Source organism: Neoarius graeffei, chromosome 17 (genome assembly GCF_027579695.1).
Source record: "Neoarius graeffei isolate fNeoGra1 chromosome 17, fNeoGra1.pri, whole genome shotgun sequence".
Classification (NCBI taxonomy): domain Eukaryota; kingdom Metazoa; phylum Chordata; class Actinopteri; order Siluriformes; family Ariidae; genus Neoarius; species Neoarius graeffei.
The window spans coordinates 5873934-5886379 of record NC_083585.1 but is presented as its reverse complement, the minus strand read 5'-3'; the positions used below and the strand labels follow the sequence as shown (position 1 = coordinate 5886379).

General features: G+C 52.1%; 1 protein-coding gene across 4 annotated transcripts in view; it reads right to left on the bottom strand.

Annotated features, from left to right (window-relative positions):
• Positions 1-12446, bottom strand: part of LOC132901310 (zinc finger protein 850-like) — an 808362-nt gene that overhangs the window by 45532 nt on the left and 750384 nt on the right. For 2 of the 4 annotated variants that reach the window (XM_060943618.1, XM_060943617.1), the window contains one exon: positions 8452-8723. The exons of the other annotated variants lie outside the window; for them this stretch is intronic. In XM_060943618.1, the coding sequence (XP_060799601.1) occupies positions 8452-8723 (272 nt within the window). The remainder of the gene's footprint in view (positions 1-8451; positions 8724-12446) is intronic. 4 annotated transcript variants of the gene reach the window in all.

Below are 12446 nucleotides of genomic sequence, written 5' to 3'. Positions count from 1 at the left end.
TCTAAGACTAAGTGTACCTGGTGCTAAAAATCAAAATAACAACACAAAGGAATGGACAACCAATCATTTGTACAGTGTAGGCCACATTTCATGCGACAACCATGGCGCACTGGGGCGCTTGGCCAAATTATGTCCCCACTAATATCAACACCGTTTTTACGCCCTTGCCTGGAATAACATCCATCTCTCTCCATTGCTTTCCTTTCTACTATTCCTTCCCCATACACTGATTTCCCATGTTACTTTCCAGAAAACTGGCAAAGACCAGACAAAACAAGTTCTTCAAATCACAACAGGGAATCAATAAATATCATCAGAGCAGACTTGACCTAATTGGCATTACAATAAGGTAGGCATACTAGGGTTTAATTAAATGATAGCTAACAATAAGCTAGCTGATACATCTCCTAACATTGACTAACCAGCTAACTGAACTAACATTTCCATTGTGGGGAAATTTTGTCCTGTGGGGAAATTTTGACTGACTTTCCACTTCTTTGTAAAGAATTTCCTTATGTCCATTGTGTCTGGAGAGGGAGCAAATACTGCAAACAATTCATCATCAATCAAGAATACCCCATTAGGCTAAGCTTATTTCATTGTTTAGTTGAACATTAATTTAACGTGGCCTAGGGTTAATTTTGAGGGCATATCACAAAAGAATAAGGTTTTAGCAAAAGCAAGACATTGTGAGGTGGCAATGGGGCTGACGTCACCTCCTCTACTTTCGAGCAGCTGCACCAAAAATGTATCCGCTCGCGCTGAGATTGACTCGCACGCGGTGAGCTGTTGTAGGGAACGCCCGGAAAACCCGGAATGGATTTTTAGTGGTCTGTGTATTCTCTTATTGATCAAGTGGAATGGATTCTTTCACGAAGCAATAGAAACGGCACTGGGTGAACTCATATTTTATGTTAAATGTGTGTGTGTGTGTGTGTGGGGGGGGGGGGGGGGGGGGGTCCAAATGAAGAATTATGAAATGTGAGGGGGACACGTCCCCTTCACATTCAATGGTGGCGACGCCCATGACATTACTACCAGAGTGGATTACCGGAGAGCAACCCCCCCAAAAAAAACCTCTTCGGATCTGCACGAATTACACAAGTCGCCCAAAATGCCGGGGAAAAAGCGGAATGCGCCGAAAAGTGCGCCGTTTGCACGCCTGTTCCTGAGGACTCTCAGGAAGTGTAGATGCTGCTGAGCCTTCTTTATAACAGCTGATATATTGATTGTCTAGGAGAGGTCGTCAGAGATCTGGACTCCCAGGAATCTGAAATCATGAACCCTCTCCACACACTCGCCATTGATGTAGAGTGGGAGGTGGTCACTTTTCTTCCTCCTGAAGTCCACAATGATCTCCTTTGTCTTTGTAGTGTTTAGAGCCAGGTTGTTTACTGAGCACCAGGTCGCAGGCCTCTGAACCTCCTCCCTGTAGGCTGTCTCGTCTCCATCTGAGATCAGCCCAACCACTGTGGTGTCATCAGCAAATTTGACGATCATGTTGTCGCCGTGAACTGGACTACAGTCATAGGTGTAGAGACAGTACAGGAGGGGACTCAGCATGCAGCCCTGTGGTGAACCGGTGCTCAGTGTACATGTGGAGGAAAGGTGGGGGGCCCAAGTCGTCCTTAATCCAGGTGCACATGAGAGGGGGGAGGCCTAAAATGTCCAGTTTTGTGATCAGAATGTCCGGGATGATCGTATTAAATGCCGAGCTGTAGTCTACGAAGAGCATTCTTGCATAGCTCTGCTGCTGTTCCAGATGGCTCAACACAGCGTGCAGAGCTATGGCGATGGCGTCCTCCGTAGATCTGTTCGCTCGGTATGCAAACTGGTGGGGGTCGAGTGTGGGGGGGAGACAGTCTTTGATGTGCTGAAGGACCAGTCTCTCAAAGCACTTCATAATTACCAGGGTGAGGGCAACAGGGTGGTCGTCATTGAGGCTGGTTATGGGTGACTCTTTTGGGATGGGAATTATTATGGCTGACTTCAGGCAGGTAGGGATGACTGTTTGAGCCAACGAGAGGTTGAAGATCCTGCAGAGAATGTAGGACAGCTGGTGGGCACATGCTATGAGCACCTTGCCAGGTACTCCATCTGGACCGGCAGCCTTCCTGGGGTTCACTGCCTGGAGCACACACCTCACCTCCTGCTCTTCTAGTGGAGGGGTGCTGGGATCTGATGGGGGTGGGGGCAGGGCTAGAGCAAGTGAGTGTCACTGCGGAGATTCGAAGTGAGCAAAGAAGCAATTGAGCTCCTCTGCCAGCGACTTACTCGGGACTCCTGATGTCACATCACCGCCTCTGAAGTTGGTGATGTTCTGTATGCCCTGCCACACCTCTCGTGGTCTGTTGCTGGCGAGGTGGGACTATCTTCCTTTTATAGTCCGCTTTGGCTTTTTTAATCCCTTTCTTCAGGTCAACTCGAGTTGTACTGTAAAGGACTCTGTCGCCTGATCTGAAGGCAGGGTTGCGGGCCTTGAGGAGTGAGCGAACCTGGCTGGTCATCCAGGGTTTCTGATTTGGAAAAACCCAGACGGTTTTGTCCACAGATACAGTTCCCATACAGAACTTGATGTAGTCCAAAACTGTCTCTGTGAACGTTTCCAGGTCCTGATGTTCAAATAGGTCCCAGTCACTATGTTGAAAGCAGTCCTGGAGTTCGCTGAGTGCATTCTCAGACCAAGTTGTTACAGTCTTTGTGGTGGGCCTGAATCTGCATCGGGGGGGGGGGGGGGTATGTAGGGATGAGCGTATGCAGGGATGAGCAGCAAGGAAAGATGATCTGATTGTCCAAGGTGGGGGAGGAGCATGGCTCTGTAACTGTGTTTGATGTTGGAGTACACGTGATCAAGAGTCCTTTCCCCTCTTGTTGGACACTTCACGTGCTGGTGAAACTTCGGGAGTACGGTCTTATTAAAGTCTCCAGCTATAATGTGGCACTCAACATCTCCAAAACCAAGGAGATGATCATTGATTTCAGGAAACAATGTGAAGGCCCTGGTCCCATATTGAGGTATTTCACCTGACGTCACAGAGTCACGTGACGCCCAGGTGTCCGCCATTTTGGACGGCAAGCTAGCTAATATCAACAACAGTAGCTGGTATGTTACTGCAGCAATGTTTACGTTCAGTCATTTGGATGACTGTTAAAACTTTTCAGTCTCAAGTTTTTCCTTTACTGGATTTGCTAGTTTACTGAGCCAGTCGGCCCCGGAGCGCTAGCCAGCCGGCCGGCCGGCCCGCCCGCCCCGGAGCGCTAGCTTGCTAGCCAGCCGGCCCGCCCGCCCGCCCCGGAGCGCTAGCTTGCTAGCCAGCCGGCCGGCCCGCCCGCACCGGAGCGCTAGCTTGCTAGCCAGCCGGCCGGCCGGCCCGCCCGCCCTGGAGCGCCAGCCAGCCGGCCCGCCCGCCCTGGAGCGCCAGCCAGCCGGCCCGCCCGCCCTGGAGCGCCAGCCAGCCGGCCCGCCCGCACCGGAGCGCTAGCTTGCTTGCTAGCCAGCCAGCCGGCCGGCCCGCCCGCACCGGAGCGCTAGCTTGCTAGCCAGCCAGCCGGCCGGCCCGCCCGCACCGGAGCGCTAGCTAGCTAGCCAGCCGGCCCGCCCGCCCTGGAGCGCCGGCCCGCCCGCCCTGGAGCGCCAGCCAGCCGGCCCGCCAGCCCTGGAGCGCCAGCCAGCCGGCCCGCCCGCCCTGGAGCGCCAGCCAGCCGGCCCGCCCGCCCTGGAGCGCCAGCCAGCCGGCCCGCCCGCCCTGGAGCGCCAGCCAGCCGGCCAGCCCGCCCACCCCGGAGCGCCAGCAAGGCTGCCCGCCAAGGAGCGCCAGTCCGCCAGCCAGCCCGCCTGCCCGCCCCGGAGCGCCAGCAAGGCCGCCCGCCCCGGAGCGCCAGTCGGCCAGCCAGCCCGCCTGCCTCGGAGCGCCGGCCAACCAGCCCGCCCCGGAGCGTCGGCCAGCAAGGCCGCCCCGCCCCGGAGCGTCGGCCAGCAAGGCCGCCCCGCCCCGGAGCGCCGGCCAGCAAGGCAGGCCGGCCCCGGAGCGCGCGCTAGCCAGCCAGCCAGCCGGCCCGGCCGGCCCCGGAGCGCCAGCCAGCCAGCCGGCCCCGGAGCGCCAGCCAGCCAGCCGGCCCCGGAGCGCCAGCCAGCCAGCCGGCCCCGGAGCGCCAGCCAGCCGGCCCGCCCGCCCTGGAGCGCCAGCCAGCCGGCCCGCCCGCCCTGGAGCGCCAGCCAGCCGGCCAGCCCGCCCACCCCGGAGCGCCAGCAAGGCTGCCCGCCAAGGAGCGCCAGTCCGCCAGCCAGCCCGCCTGCCCGCCCCGGAGCGCCAGCAAGGCCGCCCGCCCCGGAGCGCCAGTCGGCCAGCCAGCCCGCCTGCCTCGGAGCGCCGGCCAACCAGCCCGCCCCGGAGCGTCGGCCAGCAAGGCCGCCCCGCCCCGGAGCGTCGGCCAGCAAGGCCGCCCCGCCCCGGAGCGCCGGCCAGCAAGGCAGGCCGGCCCCGGAGCGCGCGCTAGCCAGCCAGCCAGCCGGCCCGGCCGGCCCCGGAGCGCCAGCCAGCCAGCCGGCCCCGGAGCGCCAGCCAGCCAGCCGGCCCCGGAGCGCCAGCCAGCCAGCCGGCCCCGGAGCGCCAGCCGGCCCCGGAGCGCCAGCCAGCCGGCCCGCCCCGGAGCGCCAGCCAGCCAGCCGGCCAGCCAGCCGGCCCGCCCCGGAGCGCTAGCCAGCCGGCCCCGCCGGCCCCGGAGCGCCAGCCGGCCGGCCGGCCCCGGAGCGCCTGCCGGCCGGCCGGCCCCGGAGCGCCTGCCGGCCGGCCGGCCCCGCCCGCCCCGGAGCGCCGGCCAGCCGGCCGGCCGGAGCGCCGGCCAGCCAGCCGGCCGGCCCGCCGGCCCCGGAGCGCCGGCCGGCCAGCCAGCCGGCCGGCCCGCCGGCCCCGGAGCGCCGGCCGGCCAGCCAGCCGGCCGGCCCGCCGGCCCCGGAGCGCCGGCCGGCCAGCCAGCCGGCCGGCCCGCCGGCCCCGGAGCGCCGGCCGGCCAGCCAGCCGGCCGGCCCGCCGGCCCCGGAGCGCCGGCCGGCCAGCCAGCCGGCCGGCCCGCCGGCCCCGGAGCGCCGGCCGGCCAGCCGGCCGGCCCGCCGGCCCCGGAGCGCCGGCCAGCCAGCCGGCCGGCCCGCCGGCCCCGGAGCGCCGGCCTGCCCGCCCGCCCCGGAGCGCCAGCCAGCCCGCCCGCCCCGGAGCGCCAGCCAGCCCGCCCGCCCCGGAGCGCCAGCCAGCCAGCCAGCCCCGGAGCGCCAGCCAGCCCGCCCGCCCCGGAGCGCCAGCCAGCCAGCCAGCCCCGGAGCGCCAGCCAGCCAGCCAGCCCCGGAGCGCCAGCCAGCCAGCCAGCCCCGGAGCGCTAGCCAGCCAGCCAGCCCGCCCGCCCGCCCGCCCGCCCCGGAGCGCTAGCCAGCCAGCCAGCCAGCCAGCCGGCCCCGGAGCGCTAGCCAGCCAGCCAGCCCGCCGGCCCCGGAGCGCTAGCCAGCCAGCCAGCCCGCCGGCCCCGGAGCGCTAGCCAGCCAGCCAGCCCGCCGGCCCCGGAGCGCTAGCCAGCCAGCCAGCCCGCCGGCCCCGGAGTGCTAGCCAGCCAGCCAGCCCGCCGGCCCCGGAGCGCTAGCTAGCTAGCGCCAGCCAGCCCGCCCCGGAGCGCGCTCAGTAAACTAGTAAATACAGTAAAGGAAAAACTTATAACGGGCCATGTCTCAACAGACTAAGAAGTTATTTCAATGACATTTAATAACATTTTGTTTATCCTGAGGACCGAAAGTAAATGAAAATGTGAACAAACCTTAGCTGTCAGTGAACAATCCTGGTGGAAGCAGGTAAATGTCGTTCTCTAAGCCTGCTAACCTCAATTTTTGCAAATACCTCTCCCTCTGCTCGCCCTGTAAATGCCCTACGTCGCTGGATAGTGAAGGTGTTTACTGCATCTCGCTCCTTTTTATGTTTTTCGTTTGTCGCCTTCCTCGCATTCAAACTGATTCGAGCCGTGCCGTCCAAAATGGCAGCGTCACATGACTTGGTCACGTGAGTGAAATACCTCAATACATTAGGGGTGATGCAGCTCAGTGTATGTCCTCATATAAATTTCTGGGCACATACATCACAAGACCGCACATGGTCTACAAATATGACTGCCCTGGTGAAGAAAGCACAGTAGCATCTGTATTTCCTTCGGACATTGAAAACACTGGACATCTCACATCAGCTGCTTCTTTCATTCTATCGCTGTTCTATTGAAAACATTCTCACCTATGGGATGCTGGTGTGGCAGCTGACAAGAAGGCCCTGCAGAGAGTAATCACAGCAGCACAGAAAATCATTGGAACTCCGTTACAAACTACACTACAGGACATGGTGCTTCCGCCGCGCAACCAACATCATTAGAGACTTATCACACCCTGGTTACCATCTTTCCATTCTGTTGCCCTCCTCTGGGAGGTGCTTCACGTCCTTAAAAACTCAAACCTCCAAACTTAAGAACAGTTTTTATCCAAGTGCTCTTAGAGAACTAAACTCTAAGAACTGATCTTTTGGGGTGTGCAATGTGTCTTTGGATGTGCAATATGATCAGTCCTGTGAAATATGCACTTTATTTACTGTTCTTGTGATTGTCCCCCATTTATGGCTTTTACCTCACCTTTTATTGTCTTATGGTGTTTTATTACTATTACTACTACTAAATAATAATCTATGTTTTTATGTCTGTTTTTTATGACCCATTTATGTTTTTATGTATTTTTAGATGATCCACTAGAGAAATAGAATTTCGTTGTACATTGTGCAATGACAATAAAAAGGACATTAAATAAACTTGCTTTAGGATCTTGCTCATAAAGTTGGGGCCTTGGTCTGTTAGCACCTCATTGGGTATACCAACTCTAGAGAAGAGCTGGAGCATGGCAGTGGCTAAATGTCTGGCTGTGATTTCTCTAAAAGGAAAGGCTTCAGGGTATCTTGTAGCATAGTTGCAAATGACCAAGACAAACCCATTTCTTGATCTACTCCTCTCCAAAGGTCCAACTATGTCCACCCTAATTCTCTCAAATGGAGTGTATACGGGGTGTATAGGGGAATCAAACGGGCATGATTAAAACATTTACCACCTGACAGCTGACACTGAGGACAGGACTTACAGAAACTCTTCACATCTTCATACAGCCCTGACCAATAAAACCGCTTACTGACTCTTTGCAAAGACTTCATGTAAGTCAAGTGACCTGCCCATGGTACAGTGTGACCAAGCTCAAGCACTTCCTTCCTGCACTTCTGTGGGACCATAAGCTGCAAACCTCTTCACTCTGTCTGTACAGAAGGCTATTCTGCAGCAAGTACACCTCCTTTCCCAGTGCAGGAGCAAAGACTGTACCCTCACATGTCTTCTTAAAACATGGGTCTAATGTGATGTCTGAACACTGTTCCTCAGCAAGGTCACTCAAAACATCAAATCAGCTTCAGTTAAAGGTCCAACATCAGACTCTGGCTGAATGTCTGTCTGTTTTACAATCTCCCCAGTAGTCCTTCTGTGCCTCTCACACCTCTCATCCCTTGTCTGAGAGGGCTCGGCTGGAACATCTTCCCCACAATAAGGCACATAGCACACCAGGTATATACTGTACAAATCTAATCAATCCTCACTGAACTGATGTTCAAATTATATTTTGTTTGCATGTGTGAATTAATGTAAATGAAATCGATTGTGTAAAATGTCATACCAACTGCATACCCCAGCATCAAATCAGCTCGCATTGTGGTAAATTTTGTGGTATCAAAAATCATTGGCCTGTTGGTGTGGTAACAAGTTTTATATTCACTTCAGCATTAATTATAGTTAACAGTATCTGTTCAAATCCTCTTGTGTCATGCTTCTCTGTTTATCCTCAATGTTTAGAAAAGAAAGTTGTTGTAAGGTGTGAATAAGTTCTTTTTGTGTGTGTGTGTGTGGGGGGGGGGGGGGGGGGGGGGGTTGTGTGAAGCTACCATGTTTCCGTGGATGCAGCAGAGTCAAGGAAAACTTGGTACAGTTTTTCTCAGCTGCATTTGGGAAAACAGACTATTATGTAATGTTGATGGAAACTATGATGAATAATATCTTGTGTAATAGAGGAAGCTGACCATGCTTAGAAGTAGTTATGGGAGGACCTATGTTAATGACTCTACCTGGGCTTGTGATTTTATGTGATTCTTCATGAATAATTACTTTAAAATTATACAATAAATAAATATTTGCTTAAGCATTATTTCAGATGTTACTAGTATTTCTATTACTAACAGGTGAATTTCCACCACACTGGCTAAAAGAATCGATGTAGGAACTTGTGATTTAAACCCCTACTCCACATATCTTTGGCAAGAAGAAATTGATATTAACTGGAGCTACCTTCACCTAGTTGTTACTTACAAATATACAGTCTTTATAATAAATTTGTGAGAAACTCACAACCCAGAAGTCTCCACTTTTCCTGGCTTCCTCTCGGTTTACCAGCTCTCCCTGGTAGGGTCCAAAGTGTGCACCTACTGGAATCGTCTCCCCCTTATTAAACACTCCCGGGCCTGTGTCAGGAATACTGGACTTCTTGATTTCTAGCCCAGGAGGAAGAGTTTGTCTGGCTCGGTCAGAGACTCCCATGGGAACAGGAGTATCTGAGATGAAGAGGGGCAGTCCATGAACCTCACATTTGTTGAAGAAGAAGGATTTGCAAACTTCACAGTCTGGGCGTAGAGAAAACACAATAGGAAGAAATGAGGCCCAAATGTATGTACTGTGTGTGTGTGTGTGTGTGTATCTAAGACCATATACAGTACATTAGTATGGTACAAAGATTATCTGAAGAAAGCTTGCCAGTAAGGTTCATTGAGCATCTGGTTGAGATTAGAGGTGTCCATCAGGATTGAGATCTCACAGGACATGAGGTACAGGAGTATAAATTTTTTACTTCCTTGTGGGAGTAAACAAGTGGTCAGATATCAGTCTTGCAAGGCAAAATAAAACAATGTTCATTAACATGAGTGTGGCACTGTGTGATATATTTACGGCATCCTTAGGACCTGCCTGGTCAGGGTCAAGGTTGTTTTAAATTTGGCTACTTGTTTCCTTATCTTCTGGGAAACAGAATTTCCCAAATTTGTCAGGAAATTACATGCAGGTACAAACAAAAATAACTATGCACAGAATTAAAAAATAAGTAAAATGTCTCATGCACATCTTTATTTGAGCTTGCTGACAATTCTGCCATTTCTAGATCTAGGCATTTTTTCCAATGCCATACATTTGGATTCATATTTAATTACAAAAAAAAATCATATCTAGTGGCAATTTAAGCATAACCAATTTGTTTAAGAAGAAACCAGTGGACCCAGAGGAAACCCATGCAGACAGGGGAAAACTTCACACAGACAGCAACCCGAGCTCAGAATCGAATCCAGAACCTGTGATGCCCCTAAATCCATACACAGATATTTGGACACCTGTCCATCACATCCCTATGTGCTTATTGAACATCCCATTCCAGAGGAATACTAAAGGGGCGTTCTCTCTTTCCTGTATTAATCACAGCCAATTGGGGTCTTCTGCGAGCTCATAGCACTTTCCTCTGGGTGTGTTTTGCTACCCTTTGATGGAGCATGAGCTGCATTTGTAAAAGAGGAGGTTGATGGCTTCACATGTCTGGGAGGAAGCATGTGTTAGCCTTCACTCACATGGTTAGAGAGACCTGGCTGGTGGGTGGGTACTAGCAGGTGGCAACATTGGGGAGAAAATGGGTGGGAAAAAAAACTATAATCTTCTAGTGTGGTGAAGACATTAGGACAGGTTTATTTAACATTTACTGAAGGAGACCCAGATATCAGTCAGTAAGTTTCCCATGATAGGGGAGTCTTCAGGACAGAGGAGTTTGTGCTTTCTGGTTTCCTCAGTCACACAAGAACTTGCATTTTTTTTTTTTTTTTGGAGAACAAAACACAGGAGTGGCTGGAGAGAATGACAGACATTCTGTAATATTAAATGTAAACAGAAACAAATAAAACATGCAACATGTCATTCATTAATAAATTAAAAATTTTAATTGTTGGCAAATCACTGTGGTATGAGGGGAATAATACACTTTGGGCTGTTCTGTTATATGAAAATAAAAATCGCCCGCCATAGATTTTTATATAACAGCATGACCCATGGTGTGATATTCCACTTTTTTGGTTCAGGTTAACATCATCTCTTCATAATGACAAATGTATTTTCAGGAAATTAAAATAAATATTATATATATTAGGGCTGTCGAAGTTAACACGTTATTAGTGCGTTAATGCAATTTTATTTGATCGCGATTTTTAAAAAATGACGGCGTTATCGCAGGGTATTTAAACAACAGTGAATTGGGTTCATCTTGGTAAGGAACAATGCAGATTTTCGCAGGTGACTAGCATGCAAAATAAAGCTAGTTATAACATTAACTTTGTGGTAAAACGTAGCTCTACAACTTGTCAAATAAACCAGCAACATGGTCAGTTAATTTGTAGTCTGCATATGCGATGCGGTGCAAGTTCCGTTTACTTTCACTTTACCGGGTGAAATGTGTTGATATCTGATGGGCTACGATCGGGAATGCGCACATTCCCTTATCTCCACCTGTAGATTGTAGGTAGCCTAGCAATTTCCAAATAGCCTACTGCTTCACTTGAATGAACTTGCAGGAGTCAAACTACTTCCTCTTTGCTCTTCGAAATGTACCTTGCAGCTATTACAGTTGAGAAAAAAATATATAGTCTGTTATTTCTCCAAATCGTATTCTGCACATAGCCTATGCCCAACAGATGTCTGATAGGCTACATTGGAAAGAATATGCTGCATGCCTAGATCTAATATCAAAACCCGAATGCCAAATATTTGTGAATTAGGCCTATATATTGTCTGTCATAGAGAAGATGAGCCTTATAATTGACATGGAGCATCAGAGCATATATTCAAATGTTTGCTCTGATGTAGAAATGTATTTGAGTACAATTTAAACAGATGTTTAAAGATTTTTTTTGCGATTAACTACATAATTTTATGAGATTAATCGCGATTAAAAATTTTAATCGTTTGACAGCCATAATACAAAATAAAATTACTTAGTTTCTCTCACTCCTTGCTACCATATTAGGCCCCGGTCACACCGCCCGAACTTTGCTGGAGCGTTCCTTGAACGGTAGGGAGGGGGGGCCGAATTTCGACAACGCTCGTCACCGCGAACAAAATGGGAAAAAAAATCGAAAACACGGGCATTGGCTTAGCGGTGCACCGCTGAAGCCAGCGTTGCTTTAGCGTTGGTTTAGCGGTAGCGAGCGTTGGTTTAGCGGTGACGCGAGCGTTGGTATAGCGGCGTTCTGCACATGCGGGCTTTGGCTCGGCGGGGGTATAAAGTTGGTTTAGCACCAATCATAGCAAGTCTCTCAGCATCCATGGTGATACAGTTTTACTGTAACTTTGAGCAAATTCGATATAGATGAGGTCTGAACTCAACGGCAGCTCGATTACAAATGAGCTCCTGGTCCATTTCTCCCCGTATTCACGGGCGCAGATAGAGGGGGGGACGGGGGGGGATTCGTCCCACCCAGATTTAAATTCACTTCGTTCGGTCCCCCCCACTTATAGGGAGGAAAAAACGTCTTTGCTGTCTTTCTTTGCAGAAGGCAAACCTCACGGAAAAATCAAAAGACTAATTACCATTCGGTTTATTGAGGTGCACGTCAGTGTATACATAGTTGCAACAACTCACATAAAACAAAGACTGATATTCGGTTGGTTGAGCTGCGCAGACTGCACAGGTTGCGAGCTCGAGCTTGGTTGCTATGGTAACCCACAACAAGCTTGACAGGCATATCGGGGTTGGGGTTGGTTTGCTGGAAGCTTTGTCCCCCCCAGTTTTTTGTCCCCCCCAGTTCAAAAAACGTATCTGCGCCCCTGCCCGTATTTATAGCCAAATTCTGGTCCCGCTCCGACACCTCTATACCAACGCCAAACCAAAGTTCATCGCCGCCATGGATAGCTGCTTCAACGCCCAACACCGTTCCAGCAACCCCGTGTCCGCTCGTAAAATGCTTACAACCGCTCCACCGAAGTTTGTGCAACGTTTAATCGCCGCCCGGGCAACGCTGGCGAAGCAGCGATGGTCCAGCGTTCAAGATTTCTGCGTTGGCCTAGCGGACCCAAGCATCCACGAACTTGCGTCTAGCGGTGCCAAACTTTGACTGGGCGTTGGTGGAGCGGGGGTGAACTTTGCCGGGGCGGAAAATTGCCCCCTCCTCACCGCTCGCAATATTTTGTGCAGCTCAAAACTTTCGGAGCGGTAGGAGGGCCCCTCGAGAAACATCAGTGGTGGCCGAGCATATACGGCGTTGCTTTAACGGGGGCCAACTTTTGTTAAACGGTGGTGAACGGTTACGAGCGGTGATGAA